Source organism: Labrus bergylta, chromosome 14 (genome assembly GCF_963930695.1).
Source record: "Labrus bergylta chromosome 14, fLabBer1.1, whole genome shotgun sequence".
Taxonomy (NCBI): Eukaryota; Metazoa; Chordata; class Actinopteri; order Labriformes; family Labridae; genus Labrus; species Labrus bergylta.
In genome coordinates, this window is record NC_089208.1 from 3,797,028 (window position 1) to 3,823,517 (window position 26,490).

The 26,490-nt window shown below is 40.1% G+C and overlaps 1 protein-coding gene across 2 annotated transcripts; it reads right to left on the reverse strand.

Moving 5' to 3' along the window:
- Positions 1–1,853: 1,853 nt before the first annotated feature.
- Positions 1,854–22,068, reverse strand: LOC109998952 (14-3-3 protein epsilon). 2 transcript variants are annotated; one of them, XM_065962895.1, is made up of 7 exons: positions 21,824–22,068; positions 14,715–14,914; positions 11,809–11,915; positions 9,995–10,201; positions 8,126–8,262; positions 6,363–6,417; positions 1,854–3,055 (listed from the first exon to the last, which is right to left on the reverse strand). In XM_065962895.1, the coding sequence occupies exons 1-6, from the start codon at positions 21,885–21,887 to the stop codon at positions 6,410–6,412; spliced, it is 723 nt and encodes a 240-aa protein (XP_065818967.1). In that variant the 5' UTR covers positions 21,888–22,068; the 3' UTR covers positions 1,854–3,055; positions 6,363–6,409. The 2 variants fall into 2 exon arrangements, with proteins under 2 accessions (XP_065818967.1, XP_020509554.1); XM_020653898.3 differs by lacking the exon at positions 6,363–6,417 and having other exon boundaries at positions 21,824–22,067.
- Between the last annotated feature and the right edge of the window lie 4,422 nt (positions 22,069–26,490).

Here is a 26,490-nt window from a genome sequence, read left to right on the forward strand (position 1 = left end):
CTGCCAGGAAGGACCGACGCAAACTAAAGACGATTTTTAGACAAATATTGTTACTATAACTTTAAATTATATTTACATTTTAACAATGTTTGGTTCAACCAACAGCCCAAACCTCAACAGGTTTAAAAACACATTTAAAATCCTTCAATAAGGGAAGGTTAAACGTGACAGCTCAAACAAGAATTTACCTTAAAGTTGATTTATTTATTTACTACTTTAATTAACATTTATGCCAAAACGTAGCTGATAATATAAGTACACATTTGGTGCATTTATGCATTTGGGAATAGAAGTAAGGACCAGAAAAAAGATAAGGACCACCACTCCGAATTGAACTTTTAATTGTCCACAGTTAAAAGTTCAGCTTCAGTGCCGTCCTTTATTTATTCAGGATTCAGCACCCAGTTGTTTTACACTGATAAGAAGCGGAGCGTGTTTTTCATTACTAATATAAGTAAGGATGCATATTTTATGTGTTCTTACATTCTTACTCTAACATATATTCATATTTCCCTGCAACTTGCTGGACAAGTTCTGATATTTTTTACAGTTTCCTTCTTTTTCCCCTGCTGAATTTCTCTGTTGATTTGCTCTTTTTGAGATCTGCTTTTACAAATTAGTTTGCTCTTTGTCGGATTAGTAAAACTTATTATCTTCATTTTTCCATCAGGGTTTAATTACTTTAAATACAAAATATATTTTAAAGGCCCTTCAATGTAAAACATCTTTATTTGTAAAGTAACAAAAGCCACTAACGTCTAAATTAACATTAGGAAAACCGCACCTTAAAGTATGCACAGACCCTTTAAAAATGAACTGCCTCCTCTCAGACACTGCTGAACCTTATATAAATGCTGTATGTAGGTGCTGTATGCTGCTGTAGGTCTTCTCTCACCTGTACAGGTTTAATCATACTAGTACCTAGGTTTCATTAAATTGTACATAGGTTTCTGTTCTTATACCTGTATGAGTTATGTACTTTTTTTGGTAAAGGTCTAATTTTTATTGTCCTGGTTTAATTAGCTCTATGTATGGATTTCTTTAAATCCTGGTTCAGGTTCAAATATACAATATGGGAGGTGGACAGCAGGTGTTGTTAGATGTAACAAATGTTTAATTTTGGATGTTTGGGATCAATAAAGTATCATCGTCTATCAATCTATCCCTCCATCACTGCGCTTTTATACAGCACAAACTAATTATTAAGATGCACTTGGTACCAAACTGCATTATTTGTACTCTTATTCTCGTCCTTATAACTTGACATTTTACTTACATTCCTACATGGTTAACATTTTGATTGTATATAACTATTTCTACTGCTTCATATCATGTTTTAAAGCAACTGTAACAACCGAATTTCCATCTGGGATTAATAAAGTATCTCTGACTCTGATATCTATCATCCATCCATCTAATGCAGTGTGCCTTGGTAAATAGTAATATATTCATCTGAATCTGTGGCCTGTGAAAGACAGACTGGAGTGAGGTCTAAATAATCTGAATTTGTTTATCAGCTGTTTTTCAGGTTCTGTGGATTAAATGTAACAAATACCTCATTATGCATCTGCAAATTGAGTTTATAATTATTCTGTACTTTTACAATCTGATCAGATTATGTTCACCTTCATAACAGAACTTTTATTTAAGTCATGGATCTGAATAGTTCTCCTACAACTGCTAATTAAAGCTTTAAATCTCTTGAGGATAACAAATGCTGAAGCGGAGATTTAGTGCAGTCTCCTGCTGCAGACCTGCACTGCCCTCTGGTGGTTAAAAACAGATTCAACATGTCAAAGTAAACGGGGTAAAAAGCCCATCTTGCAGCATAAAGACGACATGTCACACGATGATTTAACATTTCTCAATTTGAAGTTTAATGTTAATTCCATGCTGTGTTTCAGTAAGAATACAGATGGTACTCGTGGCTCCGGTGAGAACATCCAGTAGTACAAATCAGATTCACGTTACACATACTGAACAGAAGGAAGAGAGGACATGAGAGGAGTCGGAGAGAAGACGGAGAGTTGAGACGAGGAAAACCTGAAAGAATCAGGGGAGTAAAGATACAGCAGGCCTCTTTTTCCCAAACCTTTTTTTTTTTTTCTTTTTTTTTTACTTATATAGTGCCAATGCAAATCTGCATTACGTTACAATCAAAGAGTGTTGAGCATTCCCCTCCCGCGCACACACACACACACGCGCACGGTTTGTCTGCTAAAAAGCCATTACCTAACTATCTGCAATTAGCTTAAGCTCTACAGCCTCGCAGCACAATACTTGGTCCGAGAGTGGACGAGAATAGAGGTCAGAGTTAAGCTCGGAGAGAGAGAGAAAGAGAGAAAGAGAGAGAGAGGGGCGGGGGGGGGACATTCTGCTTTTTGTAGGTTTTTAATAATAAAAAAAAAAGAACGCAGATGATGTGTCGACGGAGCAGGTTTCGGTAACCACAAAGTAAAGATAAAGAGGGCACTTAGTTTCTTCCTAAAAAGCTTTAAATGCATCCCTTTTGAACCTCCCATCACTGCTCGACCTCCGTAATTTGCAAAACAGAAATGTTTTAAACCGACTAAAGCAATGGACAAGAAAACCGTTCATAAACACACATACACGGGAAAAAAAGCAAAGAATCATCTTTAAATAAACTCTTGCATATGTGTGTGTTACAAATACAGGCTGAACGTACTTGGCAACAGATGACACAGCAAAGTAAAGCGAAAATAAAAAACGTAAAAAGAGAGGACAGGAACCTTAAAGGGTACAGGGGGCTTGCAAAAAAATAAAGGTAAAACCCCGGAGAGGAGTGGAGATGGAGACCCGGGAGAGGACGTGCATACGAAAAGGAGAAGGTAAGAAACGGGAGAGAGTGAGCTGCAGGATAAACCCAGCAGAGAAGTGTGGCTGGGGAAAGGAGCTAGTGCTGGGAGGAGAGAAATAATGGAGGAGGAAGAAGAAGAAGAGGAGTAGTAGTAGGAGGAGGGCTTGTCTCGTGTTGTTCGGTCTCACTGGTTCTCTTCCCCCGCATCTTGCAGTACTTCTTTGTTCTGTTCTTCACCTGAGAGAGAAACGACAGGAACAGGGAACAGTTATGGAGGATGCAGGAGGAATCTTCATACCATGATGAACAGATGAACCGGCTTCAACTACGTCGATTATAAAGACAGTTTAGTAACAGTTACAGATGAGCATGATGCCTTTCTCTTGCTGTTAGAACAAACTGTGAGTTATTTCAGGCTAATACAAGAGGGCTCGTTATGATTCAGGAAAGTGCAATGACAGATAATCGATTATTTATCTTGTTGTAAATACAAACGTCACACAGATGCGGTTTGTAGCATGTAAACAGGGAGGATTTTCTTTGAGATGTATGACAAGAAATTAAGAGTTTTTGGTTTTTTATCTGTTTGGTTTGATTTGAGTTTGGTTTGTCCCGATACTAGACTTTTGAAGGTCACATGTTCTTCTCCTTTTCAACCAGTTTAAATAAGTCTCAGAGCTCCTCGAAACATGTGTGTGAAGTTTCTTGTTCTAAACCCACTCTGATCCTGTGTTTGATCATGGCTATAAACCCCTCTATTTCAGCCCTGCTCAGAACAGGCTGTTTCTGTGTCTGTAGCTTTAAATGTAACAGCATAATGATGAAGTACTGAAGATTTGATGATGTATCCTAGTTCTCCAGTGTTTTTAATTCGGCACCAACTACAAGAAAAGTCACATTATCATAGGGGTTGTCAGAGGAATTAAAAAAAAAATAAAAAAAATGCAAAGATTGTCATTTTGCTCATGTCTAAAAATGTTAATTCTGGTTGTTTTTGTTTTGAATTTTGAACATTTCAAAAACCCAGAGAATCGAAAAAGACATGTGAGACTGAGTTGTCTGTTTTATCTTTCATCACTAGAAGTCTTGAATGCTAAACATCAGATCCATCTTTGTTTTCCTGACATGATGTGACGCTGTGTGCAGTGTGCAGTGTTGCTCTCTGCAAAGGACAACGATAGGAGTTTGTCCCTCGAGTTCTCCGAGAAGACAGATGTTAGTTTTACTCTCATTTTAATACCTGTAAGAAATTCAACTCAAACATGTTATTTCACCATATCCTGCAGCCTTAGAGTTAGAATTAGTATGTATGGTACTACAGTGTTAATGTGAGGAGAAGGAAATAAAAAGAATCCACACTGAGCTCAAAGGTAAGGTAAAGGTGCTGAGGGAGTTCTTATTAAGATTAGGAAGACCACAGGATGTGAAAGTCCCCTTTCTTTGTTTAGAGAACAGGAACTTAAATAAAGATCTGAGCCGTCATTTCATGCTTTCATGCTAATTTCATAAAAAGAGGTAAACTTAAATTCTGCAGAACAAACATGGCTGAACGAGGCGTGTACGACTGTGTGTCTGAGAGGTGGTAAAGCTCAGCTCACAAACACGTTAGTGAGTGAATCACATGACAAATATCATCGACATTCATAGACAAGCTGCAGTGTTTAAACAGACTGAGTCAACATACGGTCCGGTGAGCTCAAGTCAACTCACAACAAGCTCTGGACAGATTTAGTGGAAGGGCTAAAATGTGAAACCTGTGCGGCTGGTTGCTTGGAAAGGTTACCACGGAGACAGCACAGCCATCCGTGTAATGAAGAATTAAGAGGCGCGGGTAACAAAAGGCTGAGAATCCGTCATGATGAAAATAGAAAGCGTAACAGTGCTCATTAGCACCACAGCTAACTGGGATGTGGAAGGAGAGGGGGGGAGCCACAGGAGACGCAGCAGCAGCGGCGGCGTCACAGGCTGCTTCTGTCCGTTCATAATCACACTTCAACAAGCTACGTTCACACGTTTAAAACTCTCTCTGCTTCACCCAGACACCACCTGCTGGGTGAGGAGGGACTGACGGGCACCGAGGAGGAGCTGGGTGTTAGCACGATGTCCAAGTCCGCCACAGGGGCTAAAACAATCACAGCTAGATGAATCATGGTGAAAAAAGTTCTCACACATTTCTGCTAATATTTTCATTATAATCATTCACTCACGTGAAGGTTTTTTTAATTTATGAAGGAGCAGACGTTTGTTCCCTGTTATTCCTTCTTTCTTTTGCCATTTATTTTACAAGATCGATAAAAAACCCTCAAAAAAAGAAAGAATCAAAAATACTAAATATATAAATGTCGGTCCTGGATCTCAACCGCGCTTAAAAAGATGACAACATGTTTTAAAGATTAACAATTGTCTGCTTCTGTTACATTAGATGATGGCTGTTTTTTTTGTGTTGTTTGTTTGCCTGTTCCTGATTTAATTTAATTTGTAATTTATTCCTATTGCTACTGCTGTGAATGTCAGAGCACTAGGGTGTTAAACGATCTTTGTAATGGTGAAAAATCAACAAAAATCTATATATATATAAAAAAAACAATTGTGCGGACAAGTTCTGTAAATATTTAACAAAATGAAATATCATTATATAATATCTCTGTTGACCACAACAGCCTCTTGTTAACGGCAGACTGAGACCTGCTACATGCTAAAGGTACGAGTTTAAAGGGGAAGACTTTAATCATATTATAGAACACAAGTGATCGGGATCGAGTGCAGCTCTGTTTTTATTCACAATATTATCCATTGACGAGATCACTCAGAGCGTGCAGACGATCGCGGTAAACACAAATATTTGTTGGTATGTAGCGATCCGGTGTCTCTCCACTGAATCAGTGGGCTGCAGTCTGCAGAGACGAGTTTGCATCTCCTGAATAACGTCCCCGTTGCTTTTGCCACAACAATACGGTCTACATTTACCGAGGTCAAGAGTGCGTGCTGTGTTCAAGTTACGCTGAGAGCGCCCTCTGCTGGGTCAAACTGCAAACTACTTTAGACGGCCTGATGCGCTGATGAGACTGTAAATCTATCAGCGTTTGAATGTGAACTTTCTCCCCCAGGTTTGAGAAATTAATGTTTGAACTTTGACATAAAAATGACAACCCTAATTGTCAGAAACGCGTGTAAAGTAAAAGTGTCCTTCTGTCATAGCTCGTCATATGAAAGTATTTCAGAACCTGTAGTTCTGGGGGAATATAAATACAACCGTGCAAAATGTATGCTTTGACCAGCTTGCGACCACCCTGACGACTTTAAAATCGCTCAGCACTCTACTTCTACATGTGCAAAGGAAGGCGAAGATCAGGTGAGAAGTAGAAGAAAACGTTTAAAGACATTTCAGTTATCCTTCAGAGCTTGAGGGCAAAAAGCAAACGACATCTCTCAAACAAACTCATTCAGTCATGTGAGGAGGTTAGTGAGGAGTGTCAGGGTGGTGAGACTGAGACAGGAGTGATAGTTAGAGGTGGACAATCCAAAGACAGGAGGAATGACTTACAAAATACACTTCTACAATGGAGGAAGAGTGAAGGAAGAGGGCGGTCCTTAAGACTCTGGAGAGGAGCGAGGGAGAGATGAGAGGTGATTAGAGCAGTGAGTGAGAGCCGAGGCTGAGAGAGGAACCAAAGAGAGAAACCACCGTGATGATGGGAGAGGATAGAGAAGATGTTAGCTTTTTCTAAACGGTACTCTAGAAACACTTTCTTATGCATCATCCTAAACACAAAGAATATTTCTGAAACCTTCTTGACTATTTATCAAAGAGTTGGTCCTCTTCCCTCCCGTGTCAGAAATGCTACTTGTTCAGCTCGAAACACAGGATCCGATGACACCTAACCTGTTTGTTCGGTCAAAACAAACTGGAGTCCGTTTGCCAAGATAGTGTGATTCATTTGCGATGGTGTGAAAGCTGTCCATCAAACCCTGGTGTGCACCAAAGAACCGTACTGGGACCACTTTATTTTGGGGTGCTGGACGGCCTAGTGGTTATGATGCGCGCCCGATGTGCAGAGGCTACAGTTCTCATGGCAGCGGCTGTGAGCTCCAATCTGACCTCTGCTCTTTGCTGCACATCATCGCCCACTCTCTCATGCCAACATTTCCTGTCTCTCTTCAGCTGTCCTATCCAATAAAAGCAAAACAGCAGCCAGTTGCCCAGTGCATTATGGGTAGGATTAGCCTTTAACTACAACAGCAGCATGATGCATCGTGGACAGATGTTGACTCGTGGAGGAGGAGCAGTTGCTCATAGAGACATTTCAACACAAGAATACAGAAATCTACTCGCTTGGATTAAGCCGCGCCGCCGCCTTCTAAACTGTCTTGATTAGCCACTCCAGTACATATTTAGAGTAGTTGCACCGCGTTTCCAATCTGCATTGTTTACCTACAGTGATAAATGTAAACATCATAAAAACGGTGAGCAGAGCCGACACTAATCCATAGAGTTGTCTGTCCATTTAGAAATTGTAAAGTGTCTTTGGAGCAGCTCCAGCCAGGCAGGAGTCGACAAGTCGTTTATATCTACCTAATTTTTCCTGCAAGAAATTCGGACCAATCAGAGAGCATTATCCATGTGCATCACTCATATTGGTCCGCCTTTAAATGTCCCCATGTGAACACAGACAAACTTGAGGTGATTATCCAACAAGGTTACAAATTGGACCATGATTCAGACCAGAACTCTAGGTGTGAAAACGCCCTTAGACCTATCTGTGGCCTGAATTAGTGTCATATCTCTTAAGTCTGGTAATATTTTATTCCTGCTTCAAAACCGTATCCTGCATCAAAGTAAACCATGAATAAATTATGGCTGCAGTGTTGTTTTAGACCGGCAAAAAAAAAAAGGTCTGATTTTGGTATTTATCGCCTAAAAATGGCAAACAACAACATGATGCTAGTAGAGAGAGAAACATCAGTCAGAACGAGCACTGTTGGAAATTCAGCAGTTTTTTTAAGCTGGAACATCTGAGGGTTCAGTTTCGAGGGATAACAAAATGTGTATTGATAAGAAAAATATATTATTGAAGCCTCTAATCCTTCAACGTTTATTTTTTGTGCTGACCAGACAAGATGCTGCAACTTTGGCCAATCAAGGGCCTGAAGCAACGAATCAGCTGTAAGATCTGTCAGAAGCAAGTTGATGATGAAAAGAAATGAGAGCTATAGTGAGAAAGCAAATCATCACTGAGTACCAACAACAAAGACTCAATCAGGCCTGATGCTCAAAGCTTCTGTTAGAGAAAGGAAATGATCTCTCACCGTCTCCCTGCACGTCTGAGGTCCATAGTGTCAAGTTGTCACGTAGCAACTGCATGATAAGTGTTGAGTCCTTATAGCTCTCCTCGCTCAGCGTGTCCAGTTCTGCAATGGCGTTGTCAAACGCCACCTTGGCCAAGCTGTGAGCAGAGAGAGAGCCACACAGTTACAAACAGGTGGGAATAAAGTAACCGAACGCTGCAGAACATAGTGAAGTTTTTAATGATTTTCATGAGTCTGTTTTTGATGCGGTTATAAAAATCCAGCTCAGAGGCCGTGGGGTTAATGTGTCGGGAGAGAAATTAATCATCTGTTCCTTCTTTTTTAAGAAGTGGCGTTCCTGTGAATCACGTAACAGACACCCTGCAGCATCTAAGCCAACAGCTGGGACACAAAGTTTCCTTTAATGTGGGATTTAAGCTAAAGTTCAAAGGAAAAGTTTCAACATGTGGCTGTCATTTTAGGTTAGACAGAAACGCATTTCAGTCATGATTATGATTTAGTCCAACGTTTTCTTTTTATAAGTGTATGGTTTAATTATATGTATATCCACTCTCAGAGGTATCCTGTATTTGATTCAGTTTTCTGTTCTCATTTTTATTTAACCTTGATCTAATAATCTATTCTATTCAGTATTTCTTAGATTTATTAAATGTCTGAAATACTTGATCAGTTTCTGTTGTGCCTAACAGGCCAGCACGATATGAGAAAAATGTGCAATATGCAATAAGATTGTGACTTATTGCTCTAACGATGCATTGTGATGAATCAACAAAAAATAGAAATGCATATTATCTTTCCCTCACAGTTTCTGCTGTTCTTCATGTTTTACAGAATAAGTTTGTTTGCAACATTTCCCTCTTAATCCAAAAATGAATAAACTGTTCTTTTCCCCTCAACTAAATTTGCATTTGTTAATCTGAGAGTAGCCGATACTTCGCTTTATCTTCATGCACTGCATCCAAACAGTGTGAACACAAGAACATTATACACAGGCCCCTGTTAAACAGTTATAATGTAAACTTGCTGCGTGAGAAAGCATTGTTTGACTAGATAAGTGTTTTTTTTATTTATTGTGATAATTTCAGACTTGCCCCATGTGTTCATTGCGATGCTCATATTGCATTAACGGAAACAAACCCCTGATCAATCTCCCCTCCTTAGTGCACAAGTCATTGAAGTAGATTTTTGTCAAACTCAAAGCACCTCACCCAGCCCGTGTAGATCGCCATTAACTAGCTTAACGTGGCGCTCTATAGGAGGGTTGAAGTGGTCGATTGAGTTCCAAAAGACCTCTTCTTAAAAATAAAAAAAACAGGTGAGTCTAATCGTAATCCTCTTCTTAGTTTCAGTTTGCTTCCCAGTGCCTGCTGAGAAGAAAATACTCCCCCCCCTTCTAAATTCTTGACTATGTCCCCCTGCAACTGGTTTGACCTTTTCTGTCTCCTGTTTGGCACTGGGCAAAAGAGCACAGTCATTTTATCAGAGCTCTCTCTCTCTCTCCCTCCCTCTGAGAACAGCTGACGGTTCATGACACAAAATGAGGAGGCAAAAGGACAAAAACGACGAGGCTCAAAGGAGCTAAAAAAAGAGTTAAGAAGTTTATCTCCAGGATTCTGGCAACATGAATAAACCCTGTTACATTACTCCCATTGTTTTATGATCTGATTAACACTGATTACCTCAAATGCACATGTGGGAATACCCTGAAGAACATCCCAATACAAAGGAAGGAAAGCCCGGCCTTCACCAAATTAAAGTCAGAAAAGAGATTTTTGTACATTTGAGTGTTTCTACAACATTTTGGGGGAGTGTCTGCAGCAGTGACATCACAAACGTATACCAGTTAAACAAGTCAACGATCACACCTACCCGCAGGCGCGATCTGGCGAGTTGAGGATTTCATAATAGAAAACTGAAAAGTTAAGGGCCAGTCCCAGGCGAATGGGGTGCGTTGGAGGGAGTTCGATCATGGCGATGTCGCTAGCAGCTTTGTACGCAACCAAACTGTTCTCTGCTGCCTCCTTCCTGTCGTTGCCTGTGGCAAACTCTGCCAGGTACCGGTGGTAATCTCCCTTCCTGAGCACAGGGAAAGACAGCACAGCGTCAAGCTCAACACGTGTGCAGTGCAAACTTTACGATGAGAGTTTAGAGCCTGGAACAAAACGTTAAATCAGACCTGAACAATGCATCGACATACAAAACGAATATAATGTTAATATTTTTAATGTTTGAATCCCGGCATCTTTCAGAGTCTCAAACAAAGATCAATTATAAATGTGTGACATTATTTGTTAGGGTTAGCTGAACTATCTGTCACAACTTAAAGAGAGAGAGAGAGTGAGAGACACACACACATAAAAAGAGAGAGAGACAGGGAAAGTGAGAGACACACACAAAGAGAGAGAGAGAGAGAAAGACAGGGAGAGTGAGAGACACACACACATAAAGAGAGAGACAGGGAGAGAGACACATACACACAAAGAGAGAGAGACATACACACAAAGAGAGAGAGACAGGCAGAGAAAGGAGAGAGAAAGGGACACACACACAAACACCAGTTACCCCCTGCTCTATGACACCTCTATATAAAAGTGTTTAATGTTCTGACTTTAACTTCATATAATGTTAAATTAAAATCTAAAGGGAAGCTGTTCACTACGCGCTGCACAGTCAGTCTTTTACAGCTGAAGAGAGACGGAGCCTGCTGAGGAGAGGAATCATACATCACACGAACAACTCTTGGAGGCAGAACAGCATCTACAGCTCAGAGAGCAGTGAGCCGAGAGAACAAAGATCCCCGCTGTGATTTGTGGAAGCGCAGACAAAAGACTACGATGGGCTTTATGAGAGAGAATAAAAATAAAAGTCTGGAGCATCAGACATAAAAAGAAGGTTTTAGATTGAAATAATCACAGACTGAACTCAGCTGAGATAACAACAAAGACTGAGTTTTATTCAAACTGCAGTGGGCATTAGTCAGCATTATTTCATCATCAACCTTTATTTAATCCTTAAAATCATTAAGGTTTCCCTCACTTAGGACGATGACCAGAGTCCTGAGTCTTGAGATCTGATGGTGGAAGCACTGGGACACAGGGACGTGGCTGAATGGGTGACCTGGGCCCCCTTGAAATCTGACTGGCCATCCAAGCCTACTTAGCATAGTGAAATAAGGTAACACAGGGCGAGGAGGGGGGTTTATTCTTTTTAAATGTTCATGTAGTGTGGAGCTTTTTCAAAGACACCCAGATGGACTGACAGTCAAACAATAGTTGGTCAAATGTTTCTTGTGTAGTGATAGTGACGTTTCACCTTGTGGAAAGTTGATGGAATATGTGAATTATTTCTTTTTAAAGCAGTCCTGGTTGACACAGCCACTTTATTTTCTGTAGCGTCAATCTGTGCGGTAGATAATACATTTTCCAGGAAGACATGAATGCACCACTAAAGGCATCTTTGCTCTTCAAGGCCTTTACGTTGTCGGTGCATAAGGAGCTGCTTAAGGAACAGCTTTCACTCTCAAGCCACCATATTGAATCCTCACTGATACCTTTTTTTTTTTTTTTTTTTTAAATGGTAAAAGGCTTTAGATGAGTCTAAATAAAATCGTTAAATATTGACCTGTAAAATTAATGACGAGTACAAACAGTGATTCAAATAAACAGGAAGTGTTAGATACTTACATTTTGTAGTAGAAAACCTTAGACTCTCCCGTGACTGCAGCTAAGATGAGGTGCTTGTCCAGTACATCCAGGATGTCGTTGCAGATTGATTTCAGCTCTTTCTCAACCTGGGGGATAAGAAAACAACATAAACAGTGCCGTCAGTGGTCTGGGGGGTGGGGGGGGTCACACATAACCTTGAAGGGGCTGAGTCTCACTTAGTATGGGTATTAGAAATGAAGGAGCCAGACTGGACTGTCATACAGCAGCTGATGAAGAGCCTGGTCGGGATTGAATGTTGTGTTCTTTAATGTATAAGTATATCTTTGGGAGGCCTGGTGATGCGAGTCTTGGTGCATCATATCCAGTGGTTTATGACTCAGCACCGGAAGAAGTGATGTGCACGCCCACATTTTAGTAGAAATAAAAGTTTGGATGCAGTTCAAAGCCATTGCACGTCACTGCACTCAGCTTACATTCAACATCAAATATTAGAGTCAAAGTGTTGAAACTAACAGTCACTAATTAAAAAAACATCAATACTTCTTCTTTTGTTCCAAGTATTGATCATACTCTCTAATATCCTGTCGACCACCACGGAAACATTATTTTAAAAGCTGGCAGTCGCCATGGAAGACTGTATCACAGAGGAGGCAGACGATGTCAGCAGTCGAAATCGGACACTTCAACCATCATAATGTGGACGCCAGCTCTCTAAGGATCCCGCCTTAACCCAGCTGAGGAGTCATCTGAACCTTTATTTTCATATCGAAATGAGCCGTTTGGAAAAGTTCGATTAGACAGCTATCTTAAAATACGTCATTAAGAGTTCAAATGTCTTCTTAGTAGAAGTAGGGTTGTCATGATACCAGAATCTAAAACTTCGATATGATGATTTTGATGACTGTTCTGATACAGCAGCAACAACAAGAGATTCTCAAGGCAGCCAATATTGGGAAACTTCTTGAATTTAAGTTGCAGGTAAACTTCTATACATCCTGCAAATTGCACAAATACAATAACTCTCTCTTTGGCTGGGGATAGATTTTGGTTTGAAAGATGACCAAAGATGAGAGAGCGAGGAACGACATGCGGTGAAGGAGCCACAGGCTGGATGCAAACCTGGGCTGCCCGCTTTGAGGACTGTAGCCTCAGCATATGGGGCGCACACCCTAATCACTCGGCTACTGGTGCCCCGATAAATTCAAACTCTTGCAATGTAAATATATTGCGAAAGCTCATATTGCGATTACAATGCCTTTGGGATTGATTGTGCAGCCCTAATATACAGTAACTGGGATATAAATATCTTCTGGTCAATGACGGAGTTCTTGCATATAATAATCGAAGTGCCAAGTCTCTGGACAAACCTTGAGAAACAAAGAAATGAAAGCAGAAAGTCTCAGCAACACTTCCAATATGTGGGTGTCATTTAGGGTATAAAAAAAACAACCTTCAAACACTGAGCTGCAGGAAACATCTATTATCCTACATAAGAAATCTCTCCCCTCACTGAATCAACACAGTGGTGCCACCAGTGCCTGGTAGCTGGTCTGCGGCAGAAGTAGAGAAAAATTGATTAAAAGCTGACTCATGGTTGCTGCCTGCCTCATTATTTCCCTCGGACAAGAGTGTTGGTGGGATGTGAAATCTCCCTGTGTCTCCGTCTCACAGTGGAGAGGTCAGTGGAGGAGAGTTTTAAAAAGTGCTGCCAAAGAGACTAAAGCTTCTCTGGCATCTCGCCTACTGGATATGGAAAGTAGATTTCCTAAAGGGTCAAACCTCACCTCTGTCCGTGAAAGAAACAAGGAGGGTAGCAACTTCAAATAGTTTCACTTCAATCCACTGGAGATTCTCCACTTTGTCTGATATTTGATTAATGAAAGATTAACGTAAAATCTGGTGTATACGACTCACTGTAGGAACCTATTTTTCATCTTAAACGTTGGCTGCGTCCTTTGTACCGGTGCGACCAACATACCAGTATAAAAATGCTGACACAGGCACTGTCATTACCGAAATGCAGCCGCCAACATCCCCCACTGACGCAACTGAAAAATCATCCCCATTCATTGTGTATCGCAAGCTGTGCTGGGACACCGAGCATAGCAACGCAAACCAGGCAGGCGGCGCCACTTTTGACATCTTTTCTTGCTCACAAGGTCATGATCATACATTTAAAGCAAACAATGGTATATTGTTCAGTAAGTAAAACATGTGGAGGGCTCTTTCGATTGGAAGACTCCTATATGAAAGTTTACGAGTGCCCAGCAAAAGGTGGGCTGCGCGACTCCTGAACTGAACTACTGCACATATATAACTGCATGTTTTGGACTTCGCTGAACCCAATAGAAATCGTCATGCAGGTACACAGTTTAAACCTTTTTTCTCGATCAGAAACTCTCCAAAACAGACTCGTCTTCTATAAAGGTGCGACTTATATGCTGTACTTTGGGAACATGATTGTAACAGGACTAAAAGTGACCACTTCCTGCTCCAGTTTCCCTCCAAAGATAAATCAAACCAACACAGATAAAATCCACACATTGCCTTAAAATAACAGATGACTGTTAATGTTTTGTCAGAATCTGTTACAGACACCACAGAAGGAGTGCAGCTGTGTAATGTGGTTTCACTACTTCAATTCAACATGGCTCAAATGTGCAGAAAAAGACTAAAAAGGGTTTTAGGTTCTCTGCAACTTTTCATTAAAGTGGTAAAAAAAAACATCAAATTGAAGTGTTGAGGAAAATTTAAATATCATCAATGTTTCTCTGTAGTTTGCATTAAAGCTAGTCTCTGAATTAGTACATTGGTACAAAGAGAGGAATGTGTTGTGCACAGAAAAGTATAAAGAAACAGAGGACACTGCTTAAAATCTATTCTAGCAACAGCTCTGTAGATTTGGGACAATATCAGCTTCTCACCGTTTTCCTGTATTCTCGGATCATCTTTAGTTTGTCCTCTCCGCCTTTGTTTTCTTCTTTCTGTTCGAGGCTGCTGATTATCCTCCAGGAGGCTCTCCTGGCTCCGATCACGTTCTTGTACGCTACAGACAGCAGGTTCCTCTCCTCCACCGACAGCTCCACGTCCATACTGGCCACGTTCTTCATCGACTCCACCATTTCTGGGAGACGGGGAAACAAATGACATGAGCTACCAGCTTCTCAGAAGCCATTTTCACACATGCAGTATTCACATTAATCTAAATTTACAGGCAGACCGCCCCTGATATTAGGGGTGGTCCCGACTCGAGGCTGCTCGGAACCGATTATCTTCCCAGATTATCTCGTAGTGCGAGTGGCATAACGATCCAATCTTAACATCTCTGATCTACTCGGAGATCGTTGGGAACACCCTGAGTTATACAAAACATGTTTGATATTTAGGATTTAAAATCTTGACGGTTATCATGAAAGGGTCAGGCAGAAGTCATGTGTGACTACAATAACCACGAGAGACAAGGGAGGGCAGTAATAAGTGGACAGTAGTGAGGAACAGGGGCAAGATGCACAGACAGACACATGTATGCATCTGACAGTTATAATCTGACCTCCAGCTCTTGCTAAAGGATACACAACCAATGTTGTCTGCGTCTCTCCAGACTTATCTCCCCACAAAACTGGTTTGTTTTTTAAATGTCTTTCCTCTCTACACAGAGCATTACAGTCAAAAATTTAACGGCCAGCTCCATTGTTTGTGAGGTCATGTGAGGTGGTGTGTTGTGATGCGCCATTATTTTCATATCTTGCAGTGTGAGCATGTTTGAGCTCATGGAGAAGAATATCTGTAAAGATTCTCCTGATATGGATGATGCTACCGTCTTTCAAAATCAGGAAGGATTTTAAAACTCCTGCAGTGTGAGCGAGGCTTTAGATCTTCTGCACCAAACAATAACTCCTCTAATGCATAGATTCACCTCTTATTGGCATGAGTAGTGAGACGAGGGGAAGTGTTCAAGGTTAACAAAGCACAGAGCTGACATGGAACTAATGAGACCTCTCTTTTTTTACGCTTTGTCTCTGCGTGAGGAATGAATATAGAATCAAGGGATCAATTGGCGACGACAACAATTCACCACTATGAAGGAGTGACTAATCAGCACAACAAACCGTTGCCATGGAGACTGAGATAAAACAAGACATAGTATGGAGCCTCTTCTATCGAGTAACAAGGAGGAGTTCAAGGAGACATGCAGAAACAGAAACTATGGAATATAATTAACTGGTTCTGCAACTGTCAGTGATACATTTCACGTCATGTATGGATAACCTGGACAAAACATAAATCCAAACATTACACTCATAAGCTGAATATGAAAATGCAACATTGCATAATAACATAACGTGTGGTGGGCAAATGAAAGGCTATTATTATCTTTATTTTTAGTTGTTAAAACAAGCAGAGGTGTAAGCTGCAGACATGTCACACCTCTCATGTTAAAGCTGCTAGCCTGGAGGTAAGAGCAGTGCGTCAATCATTCGGTTTTTTAACTTCCCAGACAGGGTGGTGTTATCTGCAGAAGCCAATAGCAGGGCTCAATGCAGCATGCTGGAGAAACCTGATACACAGTGGTGGAAGCCAGGAGGAGCACTGTGCTGGCTTTGATCACTAAACCCTGCAGCCCGACCTGCTCTCAAATAAACCCTAATGACCTCGCGGTGCTTTTTAAACTCTTTCTCAGCTTTTTAAGGTTTGGCGAATGAACTGACAGCGCCTGGCTGAAAGAAACTCGGCACAGCTTAACACTCACCGTTTAGTCGGGATGACAGGCTGGAAATACGGTATACTCTTTCAGTCGCCTTGTATGCTATTTTACACAAACATAATGTACAAACTAATGAGAACATAAGAATGTTTTAACACTCAAAATAATGCAACAAAATATTTTCAATTTCTCTTCTTTAAATATCTGTAGTGTGGTTGTTGTTACAGGTAGCTGCTTGTTGAATCAGATTACGTTCATATGTTCCTGATCACTCAAGTTATTATTCTATACATTTGTTTTCCATTTTTTATGTTACACTAAATGGTAAATAGATTTGAGCTTGTATAGCGCTTTTCTAGTCTTCTGATCACTCAAAAGGCTTTTTGAACAGTATGTCACACCTACACATTCACACACTGACGGTAGAGGCTGCTTTGTAAAGTGACCATGAGAAGTAACTAATCACATTCATACACCGCTAATGAAGCAGAAGAAGCAACTTGGGGTTAAGTGTCTTGCACAAGGACACATTGGACATGTTACTGCAGGGGCTGGGGATCGAACCCCCGACGTTCCGGATGAGCGACGATCGACTCTAACAATTGAGCCACAGCTGCTCCAACACCAACTGGTTGCCAATTTCTTAAAACTGGTTGCAACTGGCATATGGGAAACAAATATTGTTGCGCCCTTTCTAGGCTTCAAAGGGGTCTCGAGGTACGAGTGGCAGCTGCTTATGGTTGTAAAATGTTTTATTTTTAATAACACTGACAGTGTTACCAAACATATAAACCTGAAGAGATAACACACAGGTTTAATATCTTGCTAATAGTTTTTTTTGTGTTTGAGATGTGTTTTGGCTGTAATTGAGGCAATGGGTGGACGAGTTGCTAAAACTACAACATGCATGCCCCTTTGCTACTGTTACCATGGAGACTAGGCTTTTCATTGTTGTGTAGTACTGAACTGATCTAAATTTTAAAGGTTAAATCAAATAGATTTAAGCTGCAGATAGTGTTTTCATCTCTCTTTAACATTATCTTAAGTACCATTAGTGACGGAGGTATCATTTTTTTAAGGCTTGGTAATGGGATGTTTCTTGCCCTTCTTTCGGTGCACTTTGGGTGTTGTAGTTTTTACGCACACAGGCCTCAACCCTCACATTTTTTAATCAGAGAACCAGAAGGGAGCTGTTAATGTTTTATATGGACGATTAAAGAGTTTCCTGCTGACCTTCGCTGATAAAGTGCTCTCACTGTGAATCCAGTTAGAATGTCTTCAGGAGAAACAAACGAGACTTTTACTTCCTGAACCAGGAATCCCTAAAATAGCTCCTTCTACTTTGCAACTCTCTAACCCCCATATGGAAACCAACTTCTAGGGTTGCTACAAAAGGATGTTACAGTCAATCTTCAAAGCTGCTCTCTGTGTGGGCCATGCTATAAAAAGCTTTGCTCTTTAACACAATAAAATCAGAGTCAATAACTAACATTTTCATATCTCCTTACACTTGGAGCTGTGATTTTGAACCATATGTCATTACTGGTTTATCATGATGAGTAGTTTAATCTACTTAAAACTGATATTGGTAAAAAAAAAAAAAAAATGTTAATACATGTCTACAAAAGCCAAAGACAACATTCTCGAACGTCATGTTTTGTAAACAACCCAAATATGTTCAATCACTGCCGTGGAAAATAAAAATAACCAGATGATAACTGCATAGAAGTTTAAAACAGTAGGTCAAACCAATGAATCCTTACTGAAAACTTGTGTGCAATCAAATCAAAGTGAAAATGTATTTGATGTAAATTTGCAGCCATGTCCCATATTCAGCTTGCAGCTCATTTCTAAGGGGATGTAACATGCAAAGGGTGTTTCTGACCACACTTAAACTAGGTTACAATACATGGCTTTGGATCCTACAATACAGGACACTGTCCATGACATGTCTGTTGTTGAGGGTTTTTTGGGTGGGGGAGGGGTATTTTAGGACAAAGAAGCTGGTCCTTAATACTACAATCAGCCTTTATTATATTTTCTCTCTATCCATGGGACAACATTTCCAGCTCAGCCAAGCAGTCAAACGTCCTTTACAGATAGTTTACATCTGGTTTGGGGTTTTTGTTGTTTTTGCGCAAAATGAAAAAGCACATCGTAACAAGTGGATGGCAACAAAACCTCCTTTATTACTGATTTGCGTCCAAACATGGTTAATATAAGAGCAGCTGTTCAGCCCTGCAATACAACAATCCAGACGGCTGCATTGGTGGAGATGGGTTTGATGAGATATGAAATGAAATCCAGGAGGTCCAGTTTGAGAAACAGATTAAAGACTTTTTAGATTCCAAAAGGCTGCAAATTATGCAAGACTCCAAGAGAGGATTTAAAAGCTCTGGAGAGATCATGACGGCAGATCATATTTTATAGGATTATTTTCATTAAACGAACCAGAGCATGCTTCACGTGTAGTCTGCAGACACTTGGAAAAGAATGATTACAGATGAAGCACAAGCAAAACCTAATGCAGTTATGTGCAGTGTACAGCTTCATAACACAACAGAACCATGCATCATCGACCAAATACAACTATAAAACTTATAGTCACCCTGCCAAATGGAGATGTGAGAACTCCTTAAATCAAATGATAGGTTAACAACCCATGTTGCTATTTTGTAAACTGTCAGTGCTATATTTTAACATAATTAGGGGGAGAGTCTGCAGACAAAACAGGAAGCAGTCCTTGTTGAAAAGAAACCTATTATACCCTCTCAATGTCTGAAAGCAACGTTTCTCTTTTCTGATATTTCCCTTTGGGGCTTACTGACAAATGCTGCTGTGTGACTGATCAATCTATTGTCTATGACTACTCTCTGAAAAGGTAACTTTACTACTAATAGAGGATATTGAGGAATCACATGTATGCAGGGTGTGTTGCTATGACCGAGAGACAAAAGGCAACCCGAGTTAAAATGACTTTGTGCTGAGAGATAAATTGCCCTGATATTAAAACTTGGCTGCAGAACATCTCTCCTGCCATTTGTTTTTCCTATTATAGATATTGTTCCCCAGTACTTCACCAGTAGCCTCCTTGTGTACACAGTCGATGTGTTTTATGGGCATAAATTGATGCGATGCCATGTTTGGTCAATGTCTTGCTCTGACACGTTACACAATAAAGGATGAGCCACTGGGAGCAGCTGTGCACACTTTAGTAGAGATGCTACGACTAGTTAATGGACAGGAAAAAAAGAGCAAACCATTATTGATAGTTCCTTAAAAACTCAATTTCACATTCAAGAGTCTAAAGAGCACCAACTCTTCAGTGCAGAAACTGTCTGTTTCCTTTGACTGTCATAATATATAAACTGAATATGGACTTCCTTTTGGACTTACCGTACAGGAATTAAAAGAAATCAAATGGACTTAAAAACATGGATTCTTTTTTCCCCATTTTCATTGACAAATATAAGAGACTAGAAGACAAATCTTGGCAATATTTCACATATTTTTTTGGCATTTAAGAAATTGTGAGTCCTTTGCTGAAAATCTAAAAAAGCATGCACATGTTTTGACCACTTTAAGATGCCATGTTGGCTCCACCATCAAAAAACCATACTGTCTATGACTTTCACCGCTAGCTATAACATGCTTTTAGGTCATATGTTGAAGACATTATTATTGATTGTAATATGGCTGTAAAATTCTCAATAATTCAACACTTAACAGGTGTTTTAAAAAGGATGCTATCGCTGTCATTTTAATGACAAATAGTGTCAAAAAAGAACCCAAGCTTTGAAATAATGATTTATTAAAGGTCCCATCTTAGGCTTTTTCTGGTTTTATCTGCTCTTTAGTGTGTTTTCCAAGTGTCCTGTGCATGTTTAGGCTCATCTATGTGCAAAAATTCAAAGTCTGTGGAAACGCGGCTTCTCCTACGTCCTCCTGTTAGCTGAAGCATTAGCTGCATGTAACGCTCGGTTCTAGCCCCCCTCGATAAAAATGTGTCAGTGTGACGTCATTGTCAGTGTGATGTCACTGATCTAAGCCCATTGGCTCGTTGTGGCCCTGCAGCTCATGTTGAAATTTCCGAGAACCGTGCTGAGCAACTGACCAATAACGACAGAGCGGATCGGCAGACCAATCAGAGCAGACTTGGCCCACGTGGGGTCTAACAGTGTGGGCTCAACAGAGTGTAGCTGACGGACTCAGAGCGTAGAGGGAGCAAGGAGGAGCAGTACATGAAAACAGACACTTTTTTCGGACTTTATCTATTGTGAACGTACAAAAGTAGGAACACAGATTAAATATACGAACCCCAAAAAGAGCAGAATATGACCTCTTTAAATAATCAAAACAAGAAATTCAATTTACAACTAAATTTACTTGAGAAAGCCTCAATTAATATAAACTTCTGTAACAGGACTTCTAGCCTGTAAAGGAAAGTTTGCTCAAGCAAAACTTCTGACCGTGATTGTTGTTTAATAAACAATCACATGAAGCCATTCTCTAAGCCCCGCCTCTTCTGGTTTATCATTGGTGCTACAACCGTACATCATGGTGTCACCCTGGTTACCGTTTAAAAACATTTTTTTTTTTTTTTTTAAATCAACTTTAATGCCGTTTTGTCCCGAAATAGACCCTCTCAAACAGATATTAACAATAAAATTACTGAATTAGTCTAATACATTAAAACTTAAATCATGTGTCACCTTTCGATTGGCGTTGTTATGTTTGCAAAGGCAGGACCGGTGTTATGCGGAGAAATGCATCCCTGTCGAGAATGTGCTCGCACGTCGCCCAAGTGTTTGAAAACGATATATTATAAAAAAAAAAACAGAGAGTGACCGTGGAGTTAATTTAAGGGTGGGTGCATGATTTGGCAGAATCGATGCCAACACGTTTCATAAGGGGTGGACACAAACTTCGGCAGTGTAGAAAAATGGTGTCTGCCACATTTTTTGGGGGAATTGTCCTGCGAGGTGCGTGCAATTCGTCAGGGATGCATTTCTCAACGTAACACCGGTCTTCTTCTTCTTCTTCGTCGTCAAGTGGGAGCGGTGCGTTAGCTTATAAAGCTGCTGCCGAGCAGGACGACACGCAGATTAAAGCTCAGTTCAACACATTAGAAGTAAAGAGGATGAAAAAACGTGTCCTTTTGGGTGTTAACGTTCTGCTGTATCTCCGCCATTTTGTCTCCTGCCCCAGCATTTCCATGTGAACTGCTTTACCTGAGCCCCCCGCGCTGAGGTGGTGGGGGGAGGTGGGGGGTGGGAGAAGAGGGGGCCAGGCTCTCTGCAACGACGGGTACTTAATGTGGACACTTACCGTCGTATCTCTCCGCTTGCTCGGCGAGTTTCGCCTGGTAAACTAGGTCCGTTCGGTCCGTCATGGTGTGTAAGGAGGGAGGGGGGGGGGACTGCTGCTCCTAGCGTCCCGGTGGAAAAGGGAAAGATTCTCGGGATCGGGCTGCTGCTCCTCGGCTTGAGTCCTGTTGGTGGATCAGCAACACTACGGCTGAACCGAAGACCCACCGGCAGCACTGGCGTAAAGATGGCGTCGATACTCCATCCGGGAACTCCACGCAGGCAGCAGCAGTGTTCTTCTTCTTCTTCTACGCCTACACACACTCCCCAATCAATCCAGAAATAAACCACTCAACAAACTCAATTTTAATATCAGCAAATTAAGAGTGAATGGTAACCTATTCAAACATTTGTGCTCAGTTGTAGTTGCTCTTTTTTTTTTTTTTTTGCATTCATTTATTTTTATTTATTTGAAAAATATAACAACAAAAAAACAAGCAACCCACATTAAAAAATAAATAAATAAATAAAAATAAAAATAAAAAAACCCACACACGCAAACCCAAAACAAAACAGACCAAAACAAAAAAAGTGACACACACATCACCAATGGCATAACCATGATTTACTTTCAGTTTTTGAAACCAAAATAATGTTTAGTTAATGTTGTAGTTGCTCTTTAATTCGACGTTTATATAAAACAACAAACAGCGTTTAATTTTTGATATTTGGACTTCAAAATGTCTCATAGTCACACTTTCCTCATTGCTGATGAGTTCACAATATTTTTTAACCTTATAACATGCTGTGCTTTTTGACCAAAGCACAGCGTGTTTCATAGACCACAAGGGACTGTTTGAAAAGTTGGAAAAGGGGGATAATATGTCCTCTAAAATACAATAGAATAGAATGACTTATCCAACACACAATATGAGTAAAAAACACAATATTAGCAAATCGAAACACAATATAATATTAACTACAAAGTAAATAAGCACTAAAAATATCAAAACTAAGAATGTGAATATATACAACCAGGATTTAATTAAGCATTACTAGTCTAAAATATGAAAAGATTAAATGTAAATGTGCACAAACAGAGTGGTAAATGGACAGTACTGACATATGTTAAAGTGCATGAGTGTAGACATGTTGTCAGCAGAGACTATTCAATATAACGGCGAGTAGACAGACAAATGAAGTGAACTTGAGTGCAGGGATAATTAATAATTATATCATATTTAAGTTATTGTGCTTAAATATGCTGTAATTATCTTGTTCCCTTTATGTGGTTAGCGCGTGTGCCCCACGTACGGAGGCCATAGTCCTCCAAGCTGGGGGCCCGGGTTCGAACGTGACCTGTAGCTCCTTTCCTGCATGTGATTCCACACTCTCTCTCGTCGACTGAAAAGGCTCATCCATATATGTCAACAAGCATGTGTTTACTGTCAGTAATGCTGAGGGGATGACCTTCACTGCTTATGTAAGTGCTCAGATGCATTGAGATGCTCCTCCTCAAGATCTCTATTTCCTTCCTTTCCATTAGTCCTTAACCACATGCTGTTTTTTTTTACTTGTGCTTGATCCACCTGGGAGTTGTGGGAGCACGGGGGCGACGGGATCGAGGAGCAAGCCCCTTGAATAATGAGATGATATTCTACTTTAATGGTGTAACGTGAGGGTCCGATGTGTGGTGGATGGATCACAGAAGGATGGAGACGGATAACTTTCTCAGCAGCACTTTACTGTCATCCACATTGTTCTCCTCCACAACAACAACACTTCCTTGTTACTCATCACATGTCCCGTCGTTAGCCAATCAGAGGTTAGGATGATTAAACTCAAGGCAAACATTATGGCAAACACAGAAGTAGATTCAATATAATTTGGTCACAGTTACTAGGTGCTACTGCAAACATTAACACATGTAAATATATCAATATTAACTTAAGTAAACTCAAATATGTAAATAGTTCACTGTATAAATGTTAACTTATTTTTAACTTCAAACTTAAATACATGGATTAACTCAAATATATGAATTTACTTCACTTTTAAATCTTACAATGGTTTTTGAAACACAGATCTACATGTGTGCACATAAGTACACCATCTCTGCCGAAGAATAGTGAACCACGGTGATCAAATATTTAGACTCAAACTTTTAACATATTTTTGTGCACATTCGCAGAATTCACTTCTCTGTGATTTCTAACTATCCACTTTCCTATCTCTCTAAAGGCATAAAAAGCCCCAAAATTAAAAAAAAAAAAAAAAAAGGTAAATTAATTGATAGCTGCAGGCCAAACATATTCCATTGTGAGCTCTACTTGTAATGTCATTACATGAAGACTACAATAACATGAAGGGATTTTAAACACTTTTAATGAGACATGTGGAATATGTAGGGACATAAAGAGGTTGCATATATAAACTAAAGTGTATTTTAGCTGCAGGTTTGGTTCAGATTTTTTAATAAACATATCAAAGTAATACAAACATGACATTTATGTAGCAAACCAAAAAATAATTTCCTTAAATTTAATAGAAAAATAGAAATGGAGAGAAATTTTCAAAATTTAAACACATTGTAAGAAAACATTTTAAGATATCCGGGTTCTGATGAATTAAAATATTTGTAAAGTTTTCATGAATGCATGAAAGAAAAAAAAAGCATTCACTCCTGTTTAATAAATCTCAGTTTGAGAGTGTGTGGGCAGCAAAGTAGAGCTCAGTTTTTGCACTTTATTTCCTTTGATGCATATAAACACCTCAAGGAATTACGATTAAAAAATATGCCTCTGATTTCATCTAATATATAAACCCAGAAGGTGTGCACTCTCAGATAACCAGACTATGCTGCATGTTTCACACTCAGCTTAATGAAGACCACCACACATACGCTACATCTCCTCAGCAGACTGTCTTCCTCATAAATATCACTCATAATGTGGGAGGTGAAAATGAATCATGTTTATGCATAGGTGTTGTTTATGAACCTCAACTCCAAGACAAGGGAAAACGTGTCTGTGTTGTTCACCAGTCAATCACATCCTGACATATACAGACAACCAGTCGCACTAACAGTCACACCTACGGGCAATTTAGAGTCACCAATTAACCCAACAAGCATGTCTTTGGAGTTTGGGAGGAAGCCGGAGTGCATGGAGAGAACCCACGCATGCAGGGGGAGAACTTTAAGACTCCAGTCCAACAGGGATTTGAACCAGGAACCTTCTTGCTGTGTTGAAACAGGACTAACCACTGCCCCATTGTGCAGCCTGTTTTGTTCAAGTTAACTTCAATACCAACTCACTGAGGGACTGATCGAGGTCTCAAATCTCTTCATGTTTTCAAACAGCAGCTTCGAGGTCGAGAGGACACAACGATGCAGATTCACTTAAGTGAACCTCACATGAGCAGTTTGAGTTTGTTAAACGAAGCGATTCGACTGTATCAAGAAGCATTTCTGTACATTTATGTATCATAAGAAAGTCAATAGATCAGGCTTTATTAAATACTTTTATCTAAGTTTGAATTAATAGACGACCACTGGATGTTCACAAGGTTGTTTGAGGAAGATATAAGGATGAAATAAAGGAGCAAGTTAATGATTGCTCTGCTTGCTTTGGGGAAGGTTTCTGTCTGTGCCTCAGAAGCAGGATAAATGAGGCTATGAACGGATCAATTCTTTCAGTAATGAAACGTTTTATAGTTTGGTTTCCTTTCATCATAAAGCTGTGAGGAGCTGGGTGTATTTGCTTGACCCCAGCTGTCAGATCTGTGTGCTTTACAGCAGAAGGCGAGCGCTCTTCTTCATGACTGTTCCTTTAAATTGTGAGTTTCTGCTTCGTCGCTCTTAGAGGGAGAACTAAACGCTACAGAAACACTTCTGGACCCGCTATTATACGTAGCACTTCTTAACAAAGCTGGCACAACATGATGCAACTTCAACCACATAAGGATATTTTTACTTTTAATTGGGCGTCTGTTGAAGTGCTTTGTCATGACTGGATTTAAAGTTTTGTTTTATATTTTGTATGGACATCCTTTGAACTTTGTGTGTTTGTCATGTTTTTTGTGTTAAATTAAGAAAGCTAAATCTCCCTCACGACAAATTTAGTTTTAAAGGTCCTAATAAAAAAATCTTTTATGCCTTTTGAGGAAGAATGTGCAACATTTTACACATCAAGTCTATCCTCTGTGGATGTCTCTGAGTCATGACTGTCTACAATGAGTGAGAAGCGTGACTCTTACATGACTCTGTTGTTGTGAGAGCTGTGTTTACGTCATGTTTAGTCAAGGACTAGAGAAAAATAAGTAGAACATACTCACAGCTTATTCTGATGCCACATACCGGGTAAGAGTGTTTAGATCACGGTCCTGCATTTGATCTTTTCTGGTACCCAGCTCTTCAATTTACAAATATTGATATGAATGCAGAAATAGTTGAGATGAATAACATTGCTGTGTTAAATACTCAATTCTGATTGGCCATGGCAACAGCCTGCTTACCCTCGATAGATCACTGTCGTTAAAAAGAACACAACCAACGTTACTAAGAAAAGCAGACGGTTGCTATGGAAGCGGGCTGTAATCACAGGCTCTGGAGACTAACTGTGATCATATCAATCTGTGTAAAAAAAACGCCCAGGTTGTTTGTTGTCAGTCTGTTTACTTGTGAGAGAA

Bases quoted from the DNA above. Each gene is read 5' to 3' on its own strand.
- LOC109998952 (XM_020653898.3), bottom strand. From the start codon at position 21,887: ATGACGGACCGAACGGACCTAGTTTACCAGGCGAAACTCGCCGAGCAA. The intron at 10,202-11,808 runs GTAAGTATCTAA...CCCTGTGCTCAG, and splicing joins AAGGTTTTCTACTACAAAAT to GAAGGGAGATTACCACCGGT. The intron at 3,056-8,125 runs GTGAGAGATCAT...TTTCTCTCTCAG, and splicing joins CTCAGACGTGCAGGGAGACG to GTGAAGAACAGAACAAAGAA.